The sequence below is a fragment of the Mugil cephalus genome, chromosome 22 (assembly GCF_022458985.1).
Source record: "Mugil cephalus isolate CIBA_MC_2020 chromosome 22, CIBA_Mcephalus_1.1, whole genome shotgun sequence".
NCBI lineage: Eukaryota > Metazoa > Chordata > Actinopteri > Mugiliformes > Mugilidae > Mugil > Mugil cephalus.
In genome coordinates, this window is record NC_061791.1 from 1,778,635 (window position 1) to 1,805,793 (window position 27,159).

At 40.8% G+C, this 27,159-nt stretch overlaps 2 protein-coding genes across 5 annotated transcripts in view; one reads left to right on the forward strand and one right to left on the reverse strand.

Moving 5' to 3' along the window:
- Positions 1-1,731: 1,731 nt before the first annotated feature.
- Positions 1,732-10,292, forward strand: LOC124999882 (proline and serine-rich protein 2). The gene is made up of 4 exons (XM_047575084.1): positions 1,732-1,903; positions 3,698-3,888; positions 6,790-7,108; positions 7,188-10,292. The coding sequence occupies exons 2-4, from the start codon at positions 3,814-3,816 to the stop codon at positions 8,597-8,599; spliced, it is 1,806 nt and encodes a 601-aa protein (XP_047431040.1). The 5' UTR covers positions 1,732-1,903; positions 3,698-3,813; the 3' UTR covers positions 8,600-10,292.
- Positions 9,760-27,159, reverse strand: part of upf2 (UPF2 regulator of nonsense mediated mRNA decay) — a 28,146-nt gene continuing 10,746 nt past the window's right edge. Inside the window, exons 14-21 of one of the 4 annotated variants that reach the window (XM_047575082.1) lie at positions 25,717-25,900; positions 24,184-24,332; positions 23,942-24,046; positions 22,612-22,710; positions 22,331-22,504; positions 18,760-18,901; positions 17,076-17,196; positions 9,760-15,438 (exon numbers count right to left, since the gene is read on the reverse strand). In XM_047575082.1, the coding sequence (XP_047431038.1) occupies positions 15,432-15,438; positions 17,076-17,196; positions 18,760-18,901; positions 22,331-22,504; positions 22,612-22,710; positions 23,942-24,046; positions 24,184-24,332; positions 25,717-25,900 (981 nt within the window). In that variant the 3' untranslated portion in view covers positions 9,760-15,431. Of the gene's footprint in view, positions 15,442-16,649; positions 16,951-17,037; positions 17,197-18,759; positions 18,902-22,330; positions 22,505-22,611; positions 22,711-23,941; positions 24,047-24,183; positions 24,333-25,716; positions 25,901-27,159 lie in introns of those variants that run through there. The other 3 variants (XM_047575081.1, XM_047575079.1, XM_047575083.1) reach the window with 3 other exon arrangements.

A 27,159-nucleotide genomic window follows, 5' to 3' on the forward strand; every position in this document is an offset into this window, starting at 1 on the left:
AAAATATTTTAAAATACAATAATGTGTCAAATAATAAATAACTTAAAAGTTTTATATTATAGGAATATATTTTAGATATGCAAACACATGGAGTATTAAGAGGGAACAAGTCCTGATAAATTAAATAATAATAAATAATAAATTACTTGTTTGTTTACATTTTGCTAAATTGTCACCACTTACAAAATAATTCAAATATTTGCAAATACAAGAATGTGGCAAATAAAATAAAATTTAAAAAAAAAAGCTATTTAAAAAGGTTTAAGTGTAAATTAATATATTTGTATATATGCAAACATATAGCTTTAAGTATTAAGAGGGATAAACCTATAATAAATTTTAAAAATAATATATAACTACAAATAAGAAATTACCAGTTCGCATACATTAAATATTTTTTGTAGATTTTTATTGCTTATACTATTTTATTTTACTAGATTTTTTATTTTTTTACATATTTTATTTTAATCTTAATTTATTAATTTTTTAATATTTTACTTTGTGGTTTGCAAGGGTCTTTTATTTACGTGTAGCTCAGCCACTGTGACCAAGCAGTTCATCCTGTGGATAATTAAACCTTGAAGTCTAGATGTTAGTTTACATAATAAAAACATAGTTTAGATATAAAAACACATGGCTGTGATTAATTATAAAATAAGTACAAACAAGAAACTAACTGTTTCCTACATTCATTGGTAAATTCTTACCATTAAAAACAGCCGAATTGTCCGTTTTTACTTCCTCTTTGTAATACATTCATGTTTGTAATAAATAACTGTCGCTGAGCTGATATTAAACTTAATAAACTTAAAAACGTATTTATTCTCACAGAGGTTCTGTTACTTCTAAATGTCTTTGAGGAATGAGCTACCAGCCTGCGGCCAGCAGGGGGCGCGCAAAACAAACAAATTATAAAAACTTAGACTCAACTTTATTGATCCCTCTGAAATGACTCCATCAGGGAAACTGTATTTCCAGCAGCTTTATACAAAAAAAGAAATGAGAGAAATAAACAAAGTACAATAAACGATTAGCTCTTAACAGATTAAATTAAAACATTGCACAGTGGCTGAGTGACTTCCACTCCTTCCCTTCTGTAAATTACTAAAACATTTTAACTAAATCTAAGTTTATAGTCTCACTTTGTGGTAAAATCAGAGTAAACTGGAAATAAATGTATTAATTATTATTTTTTTTTTATGTATTTGATTCGTTTTTCTCAGAGTTTAGTCTAATTATCTCAAGAGATCGAAATATGTTCCTCTGTCATTGTCTAGTTACAGCCAATCAAAACATTTCCTTCTTATCATCTGACGGCGATGGAAACATTTGTGGATGTTCTTCCAGTCGAACAGGATGAAAGTCTAATGTCCCACTGTCTCTGAACCCATCCCAGTGAAACTTTAAGGTGTGTGAGGGCACGATCCTTTTCCACTGTCACTCACCTTGAATGAAACCGCACGAGAACTCGTTTTTACACATTTGTAAAGAAGCTTCCGCTGATATAAAGAATATAAAGAATCCTAAAGGTCCCGAACCGTAACTTTAACCAGCTCCTCTAAGCCCCGAACTCTGATCTGATCTGAATATTTACCCCAAAACCAAACCTTAAAACAGTTTCTATGCAGCATGACACACACATAAACACACACATAAACACACACGCACACACACGCCCTCCAGGAAACAGTGGGTGGAGTTTCTTGCAGGTTTAAAGTCGTGCGTAATGCGCAACGGTGCTGTCATTACGCACACGGAGTCTCCGGGAGCGCAGAGAGGAGCGACTCAAGGATACTACCCGAGATATTTATTTATTCTTTGAATCAGAGATTAACATCGCCGCTGAGTCTCTGGAGGAAACTTTCCGCTGGTTTTAACGATGCCTGAGCTCTGGAGCTGTTCGGTGAGTCCCGGAAACTCTCGTGTTTTTCTCATTTAAGCTTATTTAAATACAGTTAAGTTAGACAAATCCCAACGAACTGAATATCAAATCGCATTTTCGTACATTAGATTAAATTAATAGAAGTGAAAGTGAAGCCTTTATGTGTTTTTTTAGTTTCTGACACAAGTAAAGGGTCATTTTCTTGCTTTTTTTTCTGAATATTTATAAGTTTAAAACAAACCTCTACAGTTTGGAATCCCGTTCACTTTATGTTTGTGTGACGTCGAAGGTCAAGGTGAAAAAACTGTGAATCATTTATTTAATGATTGAAGTTAAAAAATGTCACTAGACCTGATTCAATCATGAATCAACACAAACACCGGCTTTAAAATGTCACATCAGAAAAACCCAGAAACAGAAGCAAAACCGTTCAAAATACATAAATAAATAAATAACACCTTTGATAAATTAAAGCCATTAAATCATAATTTAAACTATTTTTTATTTAATTCTTGTCCGAACTCAGATGTAAACGTATAAAAATGTTAAATGACACGTGATGAACAACCAGTGGATCATAAATACCAGAGGAGTCGGTTTTTACTCTGCAGACTCATTCTTCTCGTCTTTATTTATTTCTTTTTTCTTTTCTTTTTGCGTTTGAACCCTGACAAAGACCCCCTTTCTCCCCCTTTCTCCCCCTTTACTGGAGCTTTCATCAGAGCAGCATTAGACAGGAATGTGTCACCGACGCAGGTTTCGGCTTCAGGATCCTGTTGAGCAGCCGCCTGCTCCGGGTGAACCGGTCCGTCAGGTGTGTCCGTGCTGGAGATGCTGAGCCGGAAACTTAGTCCAGACTCTGGATCTGAAGAGTTTTCTCAATGATCTTCTTTAACCCTTTGATCTCCACACTAAGAAATACGATTAATCGCGATTAAATATCATTCATGTTTTAATCTAAGTTAATAGCCTGCACTGCAAACTGAGTATTATGACATATTTATACAAATTCTTCCTCACACATGCATCAAAGTTCAGGTTATTTAGTAAAAGTATTTGGGATCGGTTGGACCTAAGATGTAGAACAGGAAGTAGCAGTTTTTGAAAAAGAACAATGTCCTCATATGTGGACACTGGAATCATTTCATTGTTTACATTATATATAGAGTCACCCAATGTGTGACAAAATATAAAACTGTTTATTTTAATACCTGAACATGGCTGAGCAAAACCAGAACAACAAAGTCCCAACGTCCTCAAACGAGTATTTGCTAATTAGCAACGTTATAGCTCGTCGCTGTTGATAAAAGTTGTTAGATTTACGCGTCGTATCAAACTATAAACGTTAATAAGCATAAATTAATAAGTTTTAAACCAGAAAAATTTCATGAGGTTTTGTTCCTCGTCCACTTTTGTCCTGTAGAAGGAATCATATTTTTACCAACTAGTGTTTTGACCCTTTGCTGCCACTACATGGCAGACGAAAGTGTCCACTAACGAGGACAACGGGTTTAAATGAAGCAGAATAAGCTGCAATAGAATCTAAAACTTAACGTCCCCATATGAGGACGCAGGGTCTCAGGAGGTTAAAGGTTTTGTGTGAAGTTCTAATTAGTTTTGTTTGATCCAGTTTTATGCGTTAATTGTTGCACACGGTAAATAATCATTTGAAGGCAAACTATGCATGAAGACAGACACTAAAATGCTTAAATATGAACTCATCTTTACGTTTAACGAAAGTATTTTACAACCTCGAGCCGCCTGTTTGCGTTTTCGTCTTTTGGAGACCGTGACCTTTGACCTCCGTCTGTGCAGGAAGGAGATTAGATGTTTCCTTTGAGCGAAGCCAGACGTGATCCTGGTTCACCCGCCAACGCTGGACCCTCCATGAGAAGTCCGAATGCCAGCTGACCTCTGACCCCACCCTCACCATGGACGTCCGACTGCACAGCAACTCTCAGCTCCACTACAACGGGGGCCCCGGGCAAAACTCCAGGACGGGCGGCGTAAGTGACGCAGGAACCCTTAAAAAACTTTTTCCAGAGCCCAAATAGTTCAAAAGTTCAATTAAGAAACAGCTGTTTTTATTGGATTTCATATTAGCACCAGTTTCTAGTTAGCATAGCGTGGCTTAGCTTAGCTTAGCTTTACTACAGAAAAACGTAATCAATCTAATCAAAAAAAAAGTGTCATTTTAAGTGGACGACAGTTTGACAGTGATATTATTTAATAATAAAAAATTTGCGGCCACTAGTTATTAGCCAAAAGTGAGGTGATATCTATATAAGGAGGAGGTCGGGGCTGATGGACGTGTTAGCGATGCTTTGATTGACAGAAGCACCAGATTACTTGATCAAATCCACAAGTTTATCGAATAATCTCTAAAATATTTTTGCTTCATGGCAGTGGGTGGAGTTTTGTTAACTTTGGACAGAGTCCATCCATTATGCTAAGCTACGTTAGCTTAGCCACATCATTGTGTTCAAGTGGCATCAGTCTAATAATAATAATTAAAAAAAAACACAGTACGAGTATCATTTTAAATGGACAACAGTTTGACAATAATAATAAAATTTGTTGCCGCTAGCTGTTAGCTGGAAGCCTAGCCAAAATCTATACAAGGAGGAGGTCGGGGCTGATGGACGTGTCACATTAAACACAGGTTCTCCATCTTTTCGTAGATGACAGTTAGCCAAACCAACCTACCTACAAACCTAAGGGTTGTATTCGCAAACTAGCTGTTTCCTGTTATTTTCAGTCATTATGCTAAGCTAGGCTAATCGGTCCCAGTCTGAAGCGCCATATGCAGAGTTAGTTTAATAACCACTCAATGAAATACTTGGAAATCCTACATTTGAACCCTATAGTTTTATCATGCGACGTCAGAAAACTGTTAATTTTTTAATTTTCATGGAGAAAATCAGCCTTTAAGTGGTAAACAAATGCTAATTTTATGTATTTAGAGGATTAGAACATAAGAACTGATTCAGACACTTAGGCCACTTCTTCTTCATGGGAGCTAATAAATTAGTTTTCATGCAGAGATGGACCTTGTGTGACCACATTAGACCCTGATTAGACCTGATATCTTCTAAACCTCGCCCCATAAAGGGTTAACAGCCATATCAGGTTGAATTGTTGCTACGTGTAGTTTGACAGGACCAAGATTTGTTTGTCTTTTGTCTCCTTAAACACAGCGTATCAGATGAACAGCTGATTATTTAAACTCTTCAGACAATGCACCCAGTCATCACAGACTCTGAGACTTTTACACCTGCCTAACAACTTAATCCCTGCGCCCTGGGGATGACATTCATTATCAACACACAACACGGCCGGACCGGTTAAACCGCAGTTTTCTGGGTCCTGAGCTGCTTCGAGCACAATAGAGATCATTCACCTGCAGCTGAAACCGGCAGATCTGCGGAGATTGGTTTCAGTTGGGTGTTGCTGCAGGCGTCTTTGTGTGCGCAAAGCAAAACACGACTTAACACTGATGTCAGCAATAAACCTCGACTGACATGTCACCTTGAAACAGTTCCAATAAGCTGCTTCCTTCAGCTGTGGTAGCTAACGACTAGCGTAGCACAGCATAGTGACTGGAAACGGTTGGACAGATTCTGTCCAGAGTTGACAAAAATCCACTATTTTAGAAAGTAGTCAAAAAACTTGATCTGAAGTTTCCTTCTGTAATTCAAAACATATTTGACACCTTCATCAACCCCGACCTCCTCCCTGTGTAGATTTGCCTCCGTAGCTACGTCACATAAGGTTTTTACTTTGCTCTAATGTACTGTAATGTAGCGTCTTTTAGTAGCAAAGCTAATCTGAGATAATTTAACTTGTGTTTAAGAAAGTAATCTAGAGTTTCTTTCTGTAAATCAACACATAGTCAACACGTCCTTCAACCCCGACCTCCTCCCTGTGTAGATTTTGTGGCTAAGTCACACAAGTATTTACTTTGCTCTGTTTTTTTTGTAGTGAAGCCAATTGAAGCTAAGCTAACTTAAACAAGTATTTAAGAGTGTTTTTTTACGGCTTATCTCTGTAAATCTAGACATAGTCGACCCGTCCATCAACCCCGGTCTCCTCCCTGTGTGGATTTTGTGCCTATGTTTTACTTTGCTTTAATGTTGTGTATTTTTTAGTAGCAAATATTCTAAAATAAGCTAACTTAGGTAGTCAACAATCTATTTTTACAGTTTCTCTGTGAAAATCAACAGTCCATCAACCCCGACCTCCTCCCTGTCTCTATGTTACTATGTCACGTAACATTTTTATTTGCTTTAATGTAGCGTATTTTTTAGTAGCAAAGCTTTAACTCGTGTTCAAGAAACTAGTAGAGTTTCTTTCTGCCAATCAACACATAGTCAACAACCCAGTCCATCAACCCCGACCTCCTCCCTGTGTAGATTTTGTGGCTTTATCACCTCATTTTCTGGTTTGTTGTGTAATTTTTGAGTTGTGGAAGAGGCTGAAAGCCAGAAACTGTTGCACAAGAGCTTGTGTTTTCTGATTATTTGGTTAAAACGCTCTCAGATCGCAGCCGTTCTCCCGCTACCTTTGACTCTAATCTTTAGCAGATAGCGGGCGTCTCATTGTGCAGAACCATGTGAAGCAGGACAGGTAGTGGTGAAGGAGAGGCGAGGAGGGAGGGGCAGCTGCCCGACAGAAGAGAGGCTCATTTGAGCTAAATATAGGGTGGGAAAAGAAGTTTGGAGGGAACAAACTGGCCTGTGTTCACTCCTTACACACGACTACTGTATGAGGAAAGTCATGAAGGGGATGGTTTTCAGAAACAGAAAGACAAACCATCTGCCTTATTTACTAAAACCAGGGGCCAAGATGGGATTACGCTGGCAGTCGGCAACGATAACGATAAGTTTTGTCTCTTCTGGCCTTCGCAGGACAACAGTGTGCCTCCCTTCCTCAGCCAGGATGTACAGGAGTGCCTCCAGTTCTTCGAGGACACCATCGATTCTTTGGAGGAGAATCTGGAGGAGGAGGGCAAGCAGAGGCCCGCTAAGGTGGCGCCGCTGGAAAGCAGGAGCTGCCCGGTCACGGAGGCTGGTGGTCCGGGTGCCTTGAGCCCCGGTCCCGGGGCAACAGGGTCCTGCTTCCTGCAACGAACTCCCAGCCCGAAAGACCAGGATATTATTGACTTGGTCCGCCCAGAACCGGACTTGGTGCAGAACAAAGGACCGCTCTTCAGCCCCACCAATCCAGGTACCGTACATTGTCTGGAAGTCATGTCTTCCCTGGTACGAACTGAACTGATTCTAACTTTGCCGTTTGTTTCTCTCAGATTTTCAGAATATGTTGCCTTACCCTGAAAGTCACTTTGAGATAAAGCCGAAGCACGACCAGGTGGACGGTTTGCCTTCAGAATACAATCCTCCTCTACCGGGCGGCTATGGGGCAGCAGACGGCCACTCCTACCACCCTCCAGGATGTATCCCCACCCCGGTCCTGATTGCCCAGAAGATCGCTGAGAACCAAGCGGGCAGCACCTCGTCCGGCCTCCGACGCTCCAGCCTGGAGTCTGAAAAACCACTGAACCACAGCCCCGATCATTCAGTGAAACACGGTCCTCCTACCTCGGCCAAGCCCACTCGCTTCCCTGCCAACATCAACCTCATCCGGGGCAACAAGGAGCCCCAGAACCAGTCGCTGGCTAATGTGAACATAAACGAGAGGCGGGCGCAGATGCTGGCGAACCTGTCGGGATCGTCTCAACCGCTGCTGCTGCACGAAACTCCCGGTGAAGAATACCGGGCGCCTCGAAACGTTCCCACTCGGAGCATTTCCTTCAGGGACCCCACGCCTGACGTGTCCAGAAGGGAGGCGCTGTCGAAGCTGGGCTTGACCCGCAACCGAAACATGTCCGGGGATGCGTCGCAGGCGGCCCCCGCTAAAAGCTCCTCACTGGATCGAGTCACGGGTCGAGATGCTAGTCTTTCCCCGAAAACGGAAAGAAGCGCCAACTTTTCACCAGGAGTCAACCTTGCGCCGCCTCCGAGCTACGCCGACAGAAAACCTGAGGTTCTTCACACGGATAGAAACCTCCAACTGAGTCCTTCGCCTACACCCGTCCCTCACAGCAGCTACTATCCGCCGCCCCCATCGTCCCCTCAACCTGAGGTCACCTCACTGGAATTTAACAACTACGGAGGGAAATCCATCCTGGTCCACCCTTCCTCTTTGCCCAAGAGTGAACCTCCAACATCTCCAACGAAGCCCGATCCCAAAACCCTCCCACCTGCTCTGTCCACCCCCAGCGAGTTCAACACCTACGGGGGCAAAACCAAAGTCATGACCCCTCATCCGTCCGCCCCAACCCGGAGCGACCTTCCAGACATCCTCAGCTCGCACATCGACAAGGGTCAAAGCTTACCCGTCAAAACTGAGCCACCGCCCAACGACAAGACCATCTACGGAGTAAAGAGCCTGACCATCAACCCATCCTCCAGGACCAAGACTCTCAAACCTCCGGCTCCGGCCACGGCCCCGAGACCTCCTCGGCACTCCTACCACGGCGCCACCAGTTCCCAGATGGCGGCGGCGTCGGCGCCTCGAGCCTTGTCCCCCGACCGCCGGCGGAGGTCCAACTCCATGTTTCGTCCTCAAGGCATCACCGTGCAGTTTTCTGGACGGGGGGCGACGAACGAGTCCCGCAGGGACGCGCTGAGGAAACTGGGGCTGCTGAAAGACTCCTGAGGAACCTCCGGTTAACGGCGAGCCTGAATCTCTGGTGTTTTTCTGCTGGTGGTGGCGACGGTTTTTCTGGGAGTTCTCTCCGAGAGCGTGAGGTGTGGTTTGAGAAAGTAAAGGAGCTGAATCCTCGGCCATAAAAACACTAAAGAAACTGTTTTATGTCGAGTCTCATGAAAAACACTGAATACCTTTTGCATAAGACGCTGTGGAACAACCTCCTCTTGCAGGAAGACTCTAGTTTTTTAAACGCTGGACTCCATTAACGGCCTGGAGACACGAGCCCATTAGTTCTTTCTGGGTTTTTTGTTTGAGGACGCTGTGTAATTCTATCAGGGGACTATTTTCAGTGGTGGATTAATATTTTTATCTGTTTCCAAAGAACTTCTTTGGATGCTAACGTTTTAAACTGGGATTTTATTTACATATACATATTTTTTTTGTTTGTTTTCTCACTTTTAGGACCAAACTAAAGCCAGAGTATCAATGAACCTTCAGAAAAACTGGACGTTATTCAGCAGCAATTTGACGAACTGCACGTTAGTTACAGAGGCTCAGAAAATTAGTGCATTTATAAAATAAAATTCAGGATAAAAATAAGCAGCTAATTTTGCACAAGTGTAATTTAAACGTGGAAATAAATAAATGGTAAAAAAATATATATATATTAAAAATTTAAAAAACTCAAAAAATATACAAAAAAAATAATGTTAACTGGAATTTTATGAGAAAATTATAAATATTACAAAAAAATATATAATCATGCTAAATATAATATGTGTTTACCTAAAAACAATGAAATCTTTTACATAGATTCAGTTAAATTTTGAGGCTGTGAAGTCTTTATCTGTTCTGTTACACGGGAAACTTTCTTTTTTGTTTTGTTTACTGATTTTTGTCTACGCAGTGAGTATATATATATACATGTATGTATATATATAACATTTTATATATATATATATATATGTGTGTATATATTGGGACAAAGTTAAAAGTACTTTTCTACAGAGCAACTTAAAGAAACTGTAAATAAACTAAGAAGATGGATGGAAGCTGTGGAGCAGAGCTGAGCTGGAGGATATTTTTACTCCACACGAACAAACCTCCCACACCAAACCACAGACTGGGGGCTTAGTGGGCAGGACTTTTACTTCTCCTTCTCCTTCTTTTTTTTTTTTTTTTTTAATTTACTACGCAGAGGGAATACTTAAAAACTGCTCTTTAGGGATGGGCGGTAACACAACATTGTACAAAACACAAGCACAAAAACCGCAGCGTCTAGAAATACACGCTGGCTGTTGCTTCCACGTTCTTATTCCATGTCTTTGTTTTATTTAACTGTTTGTATGTTTGTGCGTTTTTTGTGTGTGTTTTATGTGGACTCCGGTTCTCTGTAGCTCACCTACAGTTTATCTTGAAGTATATTTTGTGAATTTTGTTTACAGACTCCGGTTCGCTGTAGTCCAGCTACAGTTCATTTTTGAAGGATCTCGTGGAAAGTTTTTTTCCGCACAGAACAAAGATTTAATAAGAACAATAATAATAAGAATAATGTTAATAAGAATTAGTGCTTGGTTCATGGGGAGATGAGCGTGGACGTGAAAGCTGCTGCTGCTCAGTAACGAAAGCCCTGGAGAACTTTCTGTGTGTAACTCTGCTTAATGTTGATCACTCATTAAACCCAATAATAATAACAGAACCAGCCGGCCTCCTTCTTCTTCTCCTTCTCCTTCTTCTCCTTCTTCTTCTTCTTCTCTTCGTCCCTGTGGAATGTGAGGAATGAGGCGGTGCCGTTTAATGATTAACCAAACGAGTGGACAAATGGAGTTTCACCTGAGTGGAAACTTTTAGTGGTTTATCAAACATTACGTAATGAATGTGCCTTTAATCGGCTTCAGCTCGAGGCCGTTCACACCAAAACTGGAGGGAGAGCAAAGGAATCAGAAGCATTTTTAAACAAAGTCCCAGATTTCCAGGAGCTCAAACTTCCAGATGTGAGATGCTTGTTAAAAGTAAAAAAAAGGGTTTAAGGGTTTGTTTTTGTAGAAAATTAGATTTATGTTGAGTTCTGCAACACAAAAAGTCCTGGACGTCCCTGGAAAACAAAAGACAACAGTGGTGGATGATGTCAGGAAGAAAATATGCCTCAAAAACATCCCATCAAGTCGACTAGTTACAGTTATTCTGTCCATGTCATTATCTGCTAAAGTTATTATCTGAAGTCAGAAAGTCAAAAAGTTTTCTTAGTAAACCAGAATAAAGAGTTAATGGACAACGAGTCTGGACGTCATGAGAAGAAAACAATAGTGCATGATCTAAGGATAATTTCCATTGCAAAGAAAACCTTAACAACCACCAGACGAGTGAGGAACGCTCTACGAAAGGCTAACTAGCTAACTAGCGCTAACGGCTGCAGATGTTACATTTTAGCTTAGCATAAAGACTAAAAAGCTAGGCTAACTCTGTGCAAAAGTAACAAACCCAGAGACGGGTGCCTCTGAAAAGCATCACAAATTGTATGCTTAATTTTTTATGTAAAGAAAAACACTCAACAACCACTAGAGAAGTGAGGAAAGCTCTATGAAAGGCTAACTAGCTAACACTCGCTAACTTCTCACTAGTTTAACAAACTTTTTACGATTTGTACGCTTCATTTTTTGTTAGCTAGCTGTTTCTCTCAGTTTCCAGTCTTTGAGGAAAGCTTAGCTAAGCTAACAGCTGCAGATGGTAGATCTTAGCTTAGCATAGCGACTGTAAAAAGCTAAGCTAGCTCAGTGTAGAAGTAACAAATCCACAGATGAGTGACTCTAAGCCCCAGAGGCTAACTTCTCACTACCTCAACAAAAAAAACGATTTGTATGCTTCTTTTTTTTTATGTTAGCGAAGCCGTTTCGCTGGGTTTTCAATCCTTGTGCTAAGCTAATGGCTGCAGACGGTTAATTAGGAACATTAGGAACATGAAGTCTGGACGTCCTGAGAAGAAAATGGTGGATGAACTCAGGATCCTTCTCCAGTAAAAACAAACAAACATCCAACAAAAATGAACATTTTATCTATAATTAATTAACCATTTACATTTGAGAGCCTTTAAATATGCGACCGTGTACAAAAACGCTCATGTTTCCTGGACATTTCCTCCAACTTGAATCTACAATCTGTTCTGTAAAGTCTCGAAAATCTATAAATTTTAAAACTTTATCTTCTGTAGACGACAGAAATAATATTCTGAACATTTTAGATGGATTTATTTTAAATTAATTCAATACTAGGTAAATTAGTTTTGTCATTTGGGACATGATTAGTGAAAAAATGAGCTACAGCGACAGGAGGACGTGTGCAGCGCGTTACATAAGACTCCAACAGAGAGTCTTTCATTCCTGGAGAAGCTGCTGACGTTCGGCTTCAACATTATTTCACCTGATGAGTCAGAAGGACCGAGTTTCTGCAAATATTCTGCAAACACACAAAACATTCATCTAACATGTCTAAAGTCTAGTTTTTTTTTTTCTTCGGACTCCAGGTGGATTTAACTCTGCAGTCAGAAGCTTTTGGCAGCCTTTTCCAAAATGGCTTCATTTCGTGGATTTCGCAGAAAATTCATTAAATATAGTTAATTCTTTATACATTATGTCATAATAAAACCATGGTGGACAAGTTGTGTATCGATTGTGATGTTTTCAGTTTAGTTTTTTGCAGATTTTTCTGATTAAATTAAACTGATTATTAAAATCTTTTTTGTATTAATTGAATTTTTTTTTCATAAATAAATAGAAATGTCTGAAAATACTTTTTTATTTCTTTATAATAAAACTAATTGTGGTGAATAAAGTCACATAAGTGACTTGGCAGATTTTTTAAAATTTTTTGGGTTTTGTTAAATGCACTATAAATAAAAATAAACCGATTCCTCCTGCAGCGCGTTGACTCACATATTTGAGAGTAACGATAACAGGCCAACAAGTCAAACATGCTGAAGGTGGACTGGTTAATTGTCTGATCTGATAACACAGCTGCTGCTCTGCAGCACAAAGGGTTCATTTATTTATTATCATTTATCTGTAGACTCCAAAGCTGAGGTTTTCACGTCACACTAACTTGACCGAGGTTTTATGAAAGGACGTAAAGCTGAGCAGGTTAACATGGCTGCTCTCAGAAAACGCTCCGAAACGTTTCGGCGTTTCCAGGAGAACTCGGGGCAGGAAATGAGCAAATACTTGTGCTGGCTGCCTTGTAATTAGAGCTCTCCAAACAGACGCACCCTCGACACGAAAAACACGACACAGGCCACAAACACACGACTGACCTCATCCACGGAGCTGCAGCGACACCGACTGCGGTCGAGTTTTATTCAGCGTCAGACACAAAGCTACACAGACTCATTAGTATCTTCACTAAACAAACTAAAGTGGCTTTTTATTATAACTATTATTATTATTAGTATAAAGAACGAGCAGAACACACGAGTATATTTATCCATTTAGAGGCTCATCTAAGTTAAAAGACTCTCAGGCACACGGTTTGTCCAAAACAGATTGAAATTATAAAGTTTTATCTCGTTACACAAATCAAATCAAATCAAGCTGAATTTTAATAAAATAAAATTAAAATAATAAAACAAACACATCAAGCTAGATAGAAAATGTAAATGGTGAATGTGAACGCTTTCTGGTCTCAGGTTTATTTTATGTGTTTGTAGCTGTCGTTCTACTACTGGCCTCAGTCTGCAGCCGGTTAGCTTAGCTTAGCTTAGCATAAAGACTGTAAAATGCTAGGCTAGCTCTGTGTGGAAGTAACAAAAACAAACTTTTTACTATTTGTACAATTCACTTTTCATGTTAGCTAGCTGTTTCTCTCCGTTTCCACTCTTTGTGCTAAGCTAACGGCTGCAGACGTTAAATCTTAGCTTAGCATAAAGACTGTGAAAAGCTAGGCTAGCTCTGTGTAAAAGTAACAAATCCACAGATGAGAACATCTAAAGCTTAATGGTTAACTTTCTGAGCTTCATTTTTATATTAGCTACCCGTTCCTCTTGGTGTGCTAAACTAAGCTAACTGCTGCAAGTGTTACATTTTAGCTTAGCATAAAGACTGTGAAATGCTAGGCTAGCTCTGTGTAGAATCCACAGATGATCGCATCTCAATGTCAAAGGCTAACTTCTCAGTAGTTTAACAAAAGCTTTTTACCAATTCTAAGCTTCATTGTTTATGTTAGCTAGCTGTTTATCTCAGTATTCAAACCTTGTGCTAAGTTAACGGCTGCAGACGTTACATTTTAGCTCAGCATAATAACTGTAAAGCTAGGCTAACTCTGTGAAAAAGTAACAAATCCAGAGACGAGATGAGCAAATTGGTAAAGAAAAATCTTTAAGAAGTCAAATAACGCCTTTTAATCTCTGTGCTTTTCTGCTAGCATTAGCATTAGCACTGGTTTCTTTTTTTCACTAAAATGTTGCAGTTTTTTCTTCAGAGAGAATAAAACACGGATGTTTCTTGCTTCAGATCATCTTGCTGCTAACAAAGAGCCCTTTTGTTGATGTTAGCGTAGCTCACGTTTTTATAAATGTTGCTGCTTTATTTTAGCGCCAATGGTAACGTGGCGGGAATAAAACAACAGCTCTGCATCAACTGGATCATCTCCTCCATGACCACAGGCTTCCAGGTCAATTATTTATGGGTGGATTCTGTTAAAAAAACTAAGTCACATCTGAAATCGATGCAGCAGAACCGAGGAATGATTTCATACTTCATTTAAAGTTACCATCAAATAGCTTCTACCTAAAGTCAAACGACCGACTCTGTTTATCGTAATTAAACATTAAATTAGACTGAAACCATGAAATAAAGTGTCATGAAACTGGTGGGTTTTAATAAACCAGCAGAAAGACAAGCGACAAACTCAGAAACGACAGCAGCTGCAACGATCGGCCAACGAAAACTCATCAGTTTCACTGATTTCAGTGACTTTTCAAGGAAAAGACGTTTAGATTTGTTGCTTTTTTTTCTTTTCTTTGACATTAATTAAAACAGGAAACAGTTTAAAGTTCTCACGTCAAACAGGTAGAACATCTTTAAACAACCACCGACTAATCTGCCAAAAAAAAAAAAGAAAAGAAAATTATCCGATAATCGCACAGGTTTAAATCAACACGTCCTCTAGGACAGGAGCTGCACGGCGTCGTCGTCTACGTGATTCGAGTTCGTCCTCTGCGTCGCCGTGGCAACGCTGCAGGTTTTTGTTCTTCGCCGTCCGAACGTTTCCTCGCGTTAAGAGTCCCAACAAAAAAAAGAAAAAAAACTGAAACTGAATAAAAGCAAAAACCATTAATCCCGTGCACTCGCTAGGTTTTTAACTCCTAAATGTGAGTTTCCTCCTCCTCCCCCCCCCCCCGTGGTGGGTGGGTGGGCGGGAGGCGAGCCAATGGTCCCGCCTCCAACTCCGCCTCCAACCCCGCCTCCGTCGTCTCAGGTGTTTGCAGTTCGTTCTCTGGTCCAGACGGTTTTGTTAACAGACAAAAAAGAAAGAGAGTCACCTCATCGTCTGAGACCCTGACCTCTGACCTCCACCCCCCCGCCTCCTCCTGCTCCTCCTCCTCCTCCCAGCTCCTGGTTTGGTTTTGCCTCCGGGCCCCTCAGCGTTGTTGGGGGGGGGGCGGGTTTAGTAGTGAGTGTTCAGGTCATGGGTGTTTGGTCTGTTCCGACGTCAGAGGGCGTCACGACTCACGACTCCCGATTTTTCGACCGGTTTCCGATCTTCTCGCTTACTCTCTCTCTCTCTTTTGCTCGTTCATTCTCTCTCTTGCTCGCTCGCTCGCTCGTTCAGCCCAGGACCAGGACTCCAATCAGCGTCTCCTAGGGGACAGAGCAGGACATTTACTGTAGAAGGCTGGTTTTATGGTCAGGCTTTTAACTAATTTTAACTTATTTTATTATTTTTTACCTTTTTACGGACTTTTAATTGAATTTTATTTATTTTATCATTTTATCTTTTTAGTCTGGCTTTTAACTAATTTTAACTTATTTTATTATTTTACCTTTTTAGTCTGGCTTTTAACTAATTTTATTATTTTTTTACCGTTTTACGGACTTTTAATTGAACTTTATTTATTTTATCTTTTTAGTCAGGCTTTTAACTAATTTTAACTTATTTTATCATTTTATCTCATTAGTGTGACTTTTAACTAATTTTAACTTATTTTATCATTTTCATCTTTTTAGTTTGGCTTTTAACAAATTTTAACAAATTTTATTATTTTTACCTTTTTAGTGATTTTTAATTGAATTTTATTTATTTTATCATTTTATCTTTTTAGTAGGACTTTTAACTAATTTTAACTTATTGTTTTATTTTATCTTTTAGTGTGGCTTTTAACTAATTTAAACTTATTTTTATCTTTTTAGTCTGGCTCTTAACTAACTTTGACTTATTTTATCATTTTATTTCTTTAGTATGACTTTTAACTAATTTTAACTAATTTTATTATTTTATCTTTTTAGTCTGACTTTTAACTAACTTTGACTTGTTTTGTAATTTTAAGGCCTTTGATTGAACTTTATTTATTTTTATCCTTTAGGTAATAACTAAATTCTAATGCTAATGCAGTGGGCGTTTCCTCAGTGTTTTTAATTGTCCCTGTTGAATAAAGGTCCAAAATACCTGGAAAATAAATATGGCTTAAAACGCTGATCAATGAGCTATTTAGCCCAAAGCTAATATAATAAACAACAACAAGTAATTTTCAGTTGTGTTTGTGTTCGATATTCTCCTCCTTTTTGCTCTATTTTTGGTCTCCTCCTCCACTTTTACCCACTAGATGCTTGTATTATATTTTGCCATATTAAAAAACATTAAACCTCTGAACCACCTTTATAATAATTTTAGTGGCAGCGTTTGTAGTCAGTGGGACCAACATCATGTTTTATAGTGTAATTACTGTAAATAAATAAATAAATAAATGGTTTTGGTCTTCATTTTCTTTTAATCTTTTATCGAACGAATGAATCCAGAAAATTATTTTAATTTACAGATGTAAGAGAAAATACACGAGTCACTTCGGATGTTTAAGAACAAACATGAAATAATCTTTATTTCCAACAAAAAATGGTTCCACAAGAGTTTTAGATAAATAATAAAGATAAATTATCGCTCATGGACTCTTTGCACCTGAAAACCAGAATCAGTTAAAGTGCGAATGTAAACATGAGCTCTAGCTTTGCCTGACATTGACCTGAAGTAGCCTGAAGTAGCCTGGTCTCTGTGGTGCCGCTCCAGCTGTTCTAGCCTACGCTGTCACATATCTGTGGTTTCCCTGCTGCTGCTTGTCTTTCCTGTCAGTCCTGTCACGACTTTCTTTCCTGCCTCTGTTCAAAGAGAAACCAGCGCGGCGCGTGAGTTCGTACGATAATTAGCTCTAATTATATCCGACATAATATCTGCGGGTTTCACACCTATCGGGGGGGAGGGGAGGGAAGGGGATCCGTCTCACCTTCCTCCGGTCTTGAAGATCAGGTCTGCGTTCGGGGCGCCTTTCGGGTGCTGGTAGCGAGGCCGGCGCTCCCGGTTGGTGTTTGCCGGAGCCGGACGCTGAGCCAGCGACTGCATCATCTCTGTAACGTAACAAGGTAAATTAATCACACGGAAACTGTTCCTGCTAAAACCTCCAGGTATGATGATAAACCACTGACTGTAAACATGTTGCTGTAAAGTTGAGCTTTGTAACGTGGGGGTTTATGGGGGTTTGCTCCCTTTTAGAGCCTCTAGTGGCCACTACATGAACTGCAGCTTTGTTGCATTTCTGCACGGAAGCTAAAAATGCCCCAAACGTCATTGTTTACAAATTCTTCGAGGTGCAAAGTTTGGTCTTGAGTCTCTGTTAAAAAAACTGATTATCCTCCAAGTGCTTGGGCCAATCAGGTCATGTGGGCGGGGCTTAGCGTGGTGAATTTGTTTATTTTTTTTCTTTATATCGACTGAAACCTAACGACGATAAACAGATGACTAGCAGCACATTTATGGAAGGTGAGCTAACGTGCTATTTCTTAGATGTTAGCTAATGAAACATTAGCCAGTGGTTTGGTTTCACTTAGTTTTTTTTTTTAGTTTCACAAAAAAACTGAAGCATCTAAACGTTGTTTCTTACTCCAAGAGCTGCGAGAACAAGAATAAGGTTTGTTCTGGTAAAGTAATTTATACTTGTGCTGAACTCCTCATAGGCTCCTCCCACTGCAGCATATGTCACACACGCTAAGCATTGTGGGAGATGGATGACGATAATAAGAGCTTTTCTTATTATTATCGGATGTCGTGGATCGTGCTGTTCATTCAGCATGAAGCCACAAACAGTAACATCTCCACCCAGGAGACATTAGCAGCCACACTCTGAGCATTAGCATATGGGAGCTAACGACAGCGGCCGCTAGCATTTACACTTTCCTGCATGAACCACTTCTAGTTTCTGACCAATCACAGAATAACTGCAGGATGAGACATGAGAAAAAAAAGTTCTTCGTAGTCGACGCATCAAGATAATTTATTACTTCTCTTTCTTTTAAATAATTCTTTTTGAATCTTAACGTTTGCACATTTTATGTTTAGATTGTTTTATAGAGTTTCTGCCTTTAAGGAATGAAACTTTAATCCTATATATGTATTTAAATGTGTATATATGTGTTTTGCACGTGTCATAATTTGACTTAACTTTTATTTTTTCTGTTCCAAGCAGCAGGTGCAGACTTTAAACAGTGTTTATTAAAGTCAGGCCATAAATCCAGTGCTAACGCTAATGCTAACGCTAGCAGACTCTGGTGTTTCTGTGCGTTGACAAAGAATAGTTTAGAGTTTAAGCAGAAACCGTGACGTGGAGGCGGCAAAGAGAAGGCGGAAAATAAATCTGCTTCTTCTTATCAACTTGGAATCAGTCGTCACGGAGGAGACGGAGCGGAACAACACGCCTTCACTTATCTGTTTTTATTTCCCCCCCGTGACTAAATCGCCCTGTTGGTCATCCTTTGTTTTCAGATTTGTTGACGCCGTAACGAGGCTCTGCAGGAAATTGGCTCGTTAATTATCCTCTGGCAGCTGTTTGGTTTGTTTCCAGTTTCCTCGTTGCAGAGCGGTGACATGTCTTTCAGTGTTTGTTGTTTTATGTTTGTGAGGAGTTGAGGCCGTACCCTGATAATCCTCCTGCTCCTGCCGCTCGTTGATGTCCAGGGTCAGTTTCTTCATCCTCATGCGCTCCTCCTGCTCCGCCTGTTGCTGGTTGAAGTGATTCGCAGCCAAGTGTGAGGACAGAGGCACGTTCAAGATCTTGTACTGTCGACCAGAAACATGAATCAGAATCAGGAAAACAGGAAAATAGGCAACAAAACTATTATTATTATTATTATTATTATTATTATTATTATAACCTTATAATAACCAGGTTTGAATTCACACAATAAGTTAAAAATAAAACATTTACACTCATGAAGCCTGGAAGCTTTTCCCCCATTTCTGTCTCCCATCTTTATGCTAAGCTAAGCTAACTGCTAAGCTAAGCTAACTGCCTAGAAAAACATCAAATATTCAAATAACGTATGTTTTATCCTTTAGCTCAAATTCCATTTTTTTATTCATATCTTAAAAGGACAAAAAGTTAAATTTCCTCTTTTTTCTTTAAATTGAAAATGAATTAAACTCTTCATTTATTTTATTTTTTTGTTGTTGTTGTTGTTTTAGATCCAAAACCAAAACTTGAAAAGCTAGAAAAAAGAAAAAGAAATGTGTTTAAACAGCAGTGCAGTTAGCTTAGCTTAGCTTAGCTTAGCACAGAGACTGGAAACATGAGTGTAAAAGGCTAAAGATCAGGGATGGAAACATGATGAACATGCTAAAGTTAGCGTTAGCTCGTTGGCTAAGGTCCTTATAGAGGTGAGAGTTGTGAGTTGTGAGTTGTGAGTCCGTGCAGATGCAGTGAAGACACACAGGATTCTTTCACCGTTGTGTGTTTACAGAGAGAGGAACCAGTGTGTGTGTGTGTGTGTGTGTGTGTGTGTGTGTGTGTGTGTGTGTGTGTGTGTGTGTGTGTGTGTGTGTGTGTCGGGTCCTGGCAGTGCAGAGTCGGAGACGCCCGTTACAGTACGACGACCAGCCTCTGCCCTCAAACCACACATTCCTCCAGACTCGGCTCTGCCTGTTTAACCCTACGAGTCCCGGAGAAGCTCACGGTCTGATTGAGTTTCATCATCAGCTCCATTATTTTAGATCTACACCGATCAGCCACAACATTATGACCAGCAGATCCAGAACTGATCAAGTATCAACAAACTTCCTCTTTATGATTAAATTATCCATTAATCAGCACTTTGCACTTTTATAAGGAAACTTACAGTGTTTCATGTGAACTCAGAAGTCTCCTTCATTCCTTCCTTCCTTCCTTCTTTCTTTCCTTCCTTCCCTACATCCTTCTTTTCCTCTTTCCCTACGTCCTTCCTTCCCTACGTCCTTCCTCCCTACCTTCCTTCCCTCCCTCCCTATGTCCTTCCTTTGTCTCTCTTTTCTAGTCCTTCCTTTCCTACATCCTTCCTTCCTTCCTTTCCTACATCCTTCCCTACATCCTTCCTTCCTTCCTTATTTCCTTCTTTCCCTTCCTTCCTTCCCTACGTCCTTCCATCCTTCCTTACGTCCTTATACACTTCCTTCCTTCCTCCCTTCCCTACATCCTTTCTCCTTACCTTCCTTCCCTTCCTACGTCCTTCCTTCCTTTCCTACATCCTTCCCTAGGTCCTTCCTTCCCTTCCTACGTCCTTCCTTTCCTTTCCTACATCCTTCCTTCCTTTCCTACATCCTTCCTTCCATCCTTCCTTCCCTACGTCCTTCATCCCGTCCTTCCCTTCCTACGTCCTTCCTTCCTTTCCTACATCCTTCCCTACGTCCTTCCTTCCCTTCCTACGTCCTTCCTTTCCTTTCCTACATCCTTCCTTCCTTTCCTACATCCTTCCTTCCGTCCTTCCTTCCCTACGTCCTTCATCCCGTCCTTCCTTCCCTACATCCTTCCTTCCTTTCCTACATCCTTCCTTCCTTCCCTTCATATATCCATCCTTCCATCCTTCCATCCTTCCATCCTTCCATCCTTCCTTCCTTCCTGACTGCTTCCTGACTTCTTGTAACTAAAGTGCTTATAACTCGTGTGACGTTGTTTCAAGCTCTGACCTTCGAGGTAAATGAACGAACCAACGTCTGCTCCGTATGTTTTATACTGTGTGTGTGTGTGTGTTTACAGTATATACACACACACACACACACACACACACACACACACACACACACACACACACACAGACACACACACACACACACACACACACACACACACACACAGATGAAGTTCCTCATGGAAAAATAATAAACTGAACTGAAGTGAAGTGAACTGGAGACCTGCTGAATATTAGGCAGGTGGTCATAATGTTACGCCTGATCAGTGCGGATCAGCTGTGCAAACACGAGAGTGGTGTCAATCAACTGCTGAAAGTGGGCGGAGCTTCTTCTATGTGAAGAGAGAGAACCAATGAGCCGTCAGGTGGACGGGACGATGGACAGCGTGTCCTCAGGGACAACGATTGGTCCTAAACTTTGACACCTGGTCGACTGTAAATCTGATGCACAGTGTTCACACACAAGCTGAACCAGATCCAGATCCAGATCCAGGTCCAGGTCCAGATCCAGGTCCAGATCCAGGTCCAGGTCCAGATCCAGATCCAGATCCAGATCCAGGTCCGGATCCAGGTCCAGATCCAGGTCCAGATCCAGATCCAGGTCCAGATCCAGGTCCAGATCCAGATCCAGATCCAGATCCAGATCCAGATCCAGATCCAGATCCAGGTCCAGGTCCAGCGCTGGTGAATGAGGTGATTGACAAAATGTACAAGAGCAGGTTTGTGAAGTTATTTCTTGTTTCTGAAGGAAACGTCCTGACAAACACACGCGTCCACAGTCAAATATTATTCCTGGGACTGAGTCCAGTCTGAGACCAGAACTCGTTCAGTCCAGTTCGTCTCAGTGGATCCGGCTCCAGGAAACTTTTCTTTTAAACGTCCAGGGTTTGTTGTTGTTGTGTTGTTTGGGTTCAGCCTTTACCAGACGTCCAACACTGAATCATTTATAAATGTCTAAGTGACGTCGTTTTATTTCTTCTTCTTCTTCATGTTTAGTCACATGATTTAGGTTCTTCTTCTTCTTCTCTTTCTTCTTCTTCTTCTTCTTCTCTTCTTCTTCTTCTTCTTCTTCTTCTCTTCTTCTTCTCTTCTCTCTTCTCTTTCTTCTTCTTCTTCTTCTTCTTCTTCTCCTTCTTCTTCTTCTTCTTCTTCTTCTTCTCTTTCTTCTTCTCTTCTTCTTCTTCTTCTCTTCTTCTTCTCTTCTTCTTCTTCTTCTTCTCTTCTTCTTCTTCTCCTTCTTCTCTTCTTCTTCTTCTCCTTCTTCTCTTTCTTCTTCTTCTTCTCCTTCTTCTTCTCTTCTTCTTCTTCTTCTTCTTCTCCTTCTTCTTCTTCTCTTCTTCTTCTTCTTCTTCTTCTGTTCTTGGCAGCTTTGACTCGACCCGGCCGCCATTAAATCAAGAGAAGAAGAAGTGTTTGAACTCTTTCCCTCCCTGTTGGTTGAGCAGCAGCTTTGTGCAGTGAAATAAATAAATAATAATAAATATAATAAAGGAGGAAGCATCGTGTCCATTCAGCCTGTGGAGTCTTTTTTAGTTTTTGGTTTTTTTACCTGTTGCTTGTTTCCTTTGCGAGTCAACATGACGAACTGCATCGTGTCGGAGATGTCGGACTCTCCGTCCCCGATGCATTGTTGCCCTGAGCCTCCTTTCTTCAGCTGACTCTTGAGCTGCAGAGGAATGGCCACGTCCAGCTGATGCACCTTCACCGCTTCACTGCTCCGCTGCTGCAGCGACACAGAGACACGTTAGTAAATAAATAACCTGACGTCCCATCGTCTCTGTCCGGGACGTGAGACGTGAGACAGACGAGAGGAGAGGGAGGACGTCCCACCTGCAGGTTCTCCAGCATCATCTTGTCCAGGGCCTGAATAAAGTCCTCGTCCTCGGCACAAGCCACGTGTTTCAGGCCTCCTCCCCGGATCGTCACCTCCTGCACCCAGCAACAAAATAAATAAAATAAATATATAAATAAAATACAATACAATAAAATACAATAAAATACAATAAATTAAATAAAATACATAAATAATAAAATACAATAAAATAAAATAAAATAAATATATAAATAAAATACAATAAAATAAAATAAAATACAATAAAATAAATATATAAATAAAATAAAATACAATAAAATAAAATAAATATATAAATAAAATAAAATAAAACAAAATAAATAATAAATAAAATAAAAAAAAAATAAAATACAATAAAATAAAATACAATAAAATACATTAAGAGATTTAAGATTTAAACACCAGCAGGAAACATGAGGAGGAGACATCAGTCCTTTCATTCCTCCTCTCCTCCTTCCTCTGTCTCCTTCTTCCTTCCTATTCTAGTCCTTCCTCCCTAGTCTCCTTTCCTTTCTTTTTCTAGTCCTAGTCTCCTTTCCTTGCTTCCTTTCTAATCTTTCCTTCCTTCCTTTTCTAGTTCTTTGTTCCTTCCTAGTCTCCTTTCCTTCCTTCCTAGTTTCCTTTCCTTCCTTCCTTCCTTTCTAATCCTTCCTTCCATCCTAGTCTCCTTTCCTTCCTCTTAACATCATTCCTTCCTTCCTAGTTTCCTTTCCTTCTCCTTTCCTTTCTATCCTTTCCAATCCTTCCTATCTCCTTTTCCTTTCCTTCCTTTTCTAGTGCTTCCTTCCTTCCTAGTCTCCTTTCCTTCCTTCTTCCTTCCTTCGTAGTCTCCTTTCCTTCCTTCCTTTCCAATCCTTCCTTCCTTCCTAGTCTCCTTTCCTTCCTTCCTTTCCAATCCTTCCTTCCTTCCTAGTTTCCTTTCCTTCCTTTTCTAGTGCTTCCTTCCTTCCTAGTCTCCTTCTTTCCTTCCTAGTCTCCTTTCCTTCCCTTTCTAATCCTTCCTTCCTTCTTCCCTAGTCTTCCTTCCTTCCTCCCTAGTCATCCATCCTTCCTTCCTTCCTTCCTACTCATCCATCCTCCCTTCCTTCCATCCTCCCTTCCTGCCTAATCATCCTTCCTTCCTCCCTAGTCATCCATCCTTCCTTCCTTCCTTCCTACTCATCCATCCTCCCTTCCTTCCATCCTCCCTTCCTGCCTAATCGTCCTTCCTACCTCCCTAGTCTTCCTTCCTTCCTTCCTTCCTAGTATAAGAGTTATAAGTGAAGGTGTCATGTGACCTCGTTAGAAATCACCCACTCATCTTCTTACGTTATTTTCCTCGTCCGTCTCGTTTTCTTTGTTGGAGTCGGTCAGATAGTCTGTGTTCTCCTCCTCCTCCTCCTCCCGCTCCTCCTCCTCGTTCTCTGACCCGTCCTGCAGGAGAAATAAATAAACAAATAAATAAATAAAAGATTAACACTCATTTTAACGTGATTTCATGTGAATGTTATTGACGTCTGTCCCGTCCCCGGTCATAATGTTGTGGCTGATCTCCCCGGCGTCAGACTCACGTCCTCCTCCTGCTCGTTCATCTCGCTCTCGTTGCCCGACTGCTCCTCGGTCTCGGCTCCTCCCTCCTCCTCGTCGTCATCGTCCTCCTCGTCCAGACCTTCGCCCTCGCTCATGGCGCTGGAGCGTCCGTCCTTCTCCATGGCCAGACCTGCACACGGCGAACAAACGAATGAACGAATGAAGGAATGGATGAATGAATGAATGAATGAATGAATGAATGAATGTGGTGTGAAACCTCTGCAGTAATGGGGCCTGACGGGTGTGAAGGGACCTGTCGATCAGGTCCTGTAACGTTTAAGGAATGAGGGAAAACAAAGGAGGAACCGTTCATCCATCAAACTCTGTTCGCACAGAGACGCGTTTCCATGGAGACCAGCTGTTTACCCATTAAACCTGACGAGAGTCTGATAAACTAACAGTGACTTTCTTTATCCTTCTTCCCTTCTTTCCTCACACTAGTGTCTGATCACATCTTTTGATTCGGGGTCTCCATGGAAACGGCTCGTGACCTCCTGACTCCTTTGTCACCGCTTTAAACTCGGTGTCATGTGGTTTCAGTTCTGCTGGTTTTTTTTTTTAGGGGGCGGAGCCAAGCGGCCACATTCCTCTGTGCACATTCCTGGGCTGACACCTTGAAACTGTCAAACAAAAGCCTGCAGCTCCTGTTACCTGTTATCAGGATGCACTTGCGGCATGAATCGCTTCCTTCTTCCTCCTTTCTCCTTTTACCTGAAGCGTTTACGGTTTAACACACGGACAAGATGTGAAACAGTGAAGAGTATAATGACGATGATAATCATCCAAATTAACCGAATTCAGCCTCTAATCATTCCAGGCTTTTTATAAAACGGATGCCGTTTTGGTTTCTTTTGAAAACTAAGACTCTGAAGTTCCTCATTTTTGTGCTCATGACTCGAGACGGAGTAAAGTTTTAGACTCGGACCTCAACAACTCATGAGTTAATGCGACATTTCAAACAACAACAAGACGTTTAATAGCTCAGCTTTTTTATGTTTTCTAGTTAAAGTCTGATTAAGTTGCACATACGAGCTGGTGAAAATCTATTTCCAGCCTCATTAACGTATAAGGAGAAGTCTGATATTACGTCCAGTTAAAGTCAGATTAAAGCAATAATTTAGTTTCTTTCAGTGTGCGGAGGCTTCACATCCCGTCATTATGTTAAAATTACACATTATCTGTACGATAATCGCTTCCTGTTTGTTGCTGTTGTCTCTTTTTTATTATCCTTTATTTATCCTGAATGCACCACGGATCAGATCACGTCTATTTCTGGGCTCGGTCCATTAAGTAATCGAGGCCTTTTTAAAAAATGACACCTGTTGTAGTTTTTTGCTGGAAGGTGTCGACCTGTCATGCGAGTGAGCGTTTGGTATGCGGCTGTTTCGCGGAGTTAAACCCGTCAGACGGTGACGGGCCGTGAATCACCGCCGTTCCTCCCACACAGCGGGGAACGCTGCCGGGCCGGTTCGACCGGATTTAAAGCGTTTCTCTCTCCGCGAGCGTCCTCCTACCGAGCTTGACGAGCACCTCCCTCTCCAGGTCGGTGACTTGCTTGGTGGCCTCGTCCATGGAGCAGCTCAGCCTCATCTTGGGCCGGAGCAGCTCCAGCGTGTCGCTGATCATGTAGTCGATGTCGATGGGGAACGGGTGATCTTTGGTCCACACGTCCAGGCTCTTCTTCCACCAGATGTACCTCTGCACAAAAACACAAACGCCACCGATTTGACTTTCATTATCACAGAGCTCCCATCAAGTTCTACAGCCTCGTGATCCGATATTAAATCATCTGCTTATTATTGATTTTAAAGGCGTCAAAGCTGCTAAAAACGCTGTTTTGATGCTACAGTTCTACCAAAAAACATCAGGCTTCTTTTCTTTGCACATGTGGTGGATGTGAAATGTTGTTCTTGTTTTTTTTTGATATGTTTGAAGTGAAGTTAATCAACTATTTGCATTAGGATTTTCTTATATGGGTCATGACTTTATGCTAATTACTTTTATTTCTACACTGATGCTGCTGAAGATGCATCTGTCTGGTTGTTATTGTGTCTCAAAAATTCAATAAACAAATCTGAGAGAAAAAAATATGAAAAGATCAGATTCGGATCATTTTTAATGTGTTAACTAGAGCGTAAAGTGACGCTGTCTTTAATTTTTCCTCCCTAAAGATCTGAGGAAGCATTTACCAGCCTGTTGACTCATCGGCTGATTATTCTCAACTTGTGTTTATTTGTAAGCTTCTCGATTTAATGGGTTTGTTTTGATATTTTTGGTATTTTGTTTGTATCTGATACTGGACGTCAAACTGTTTCATAGGAGAAAGTTATTTATGAATCATTTGTTAATTAGCCTGTTACAGACAAACACGCTGATCATTATCGGTGTGGTGCTGATGAACAGCTCCCTGATTGATTGATTGACATGTGTGTGGTGCTGATGAACAGCTCCCTGATTGATTGATTGATTGATTGACATGTGTGGTGCTGATGAACAGCTCCCTGATTGATTGACATGTGTGGTGCTGATGAACAGCTCCCTGATTGATTGATTGACATGTGTGGTGCTGATGAACAGCTCCCTGATTGATTGATTGATTGACATGTGTGTGGTGCTGATGAACAGCTCCCTGATTGATTGACATGTGTGGTGCTGATGAACAGCTCCCCGATTGATTGATATGTGTGTGGTGCTGATGAACAGCTCCCTGATTGATTAATTGACATGTGTGTGGTGCTGATGAACAGCTCCCTGATTGATTGATTGACATGTGTGTGGTGCTGATGAACAGCTCCCTGATTGATTGACATGTGACATGTGTGTGGTGCTGATGAACAGCTCCCTGATTGATTGATTGACATGTGTGTGGTGCTGATGAACAGCTCCCTGATTGATTGATTGACATGTGTGGTGCTGATGAACAGCTCCCTGATTGATTGATTGACATGTGTGTGGTG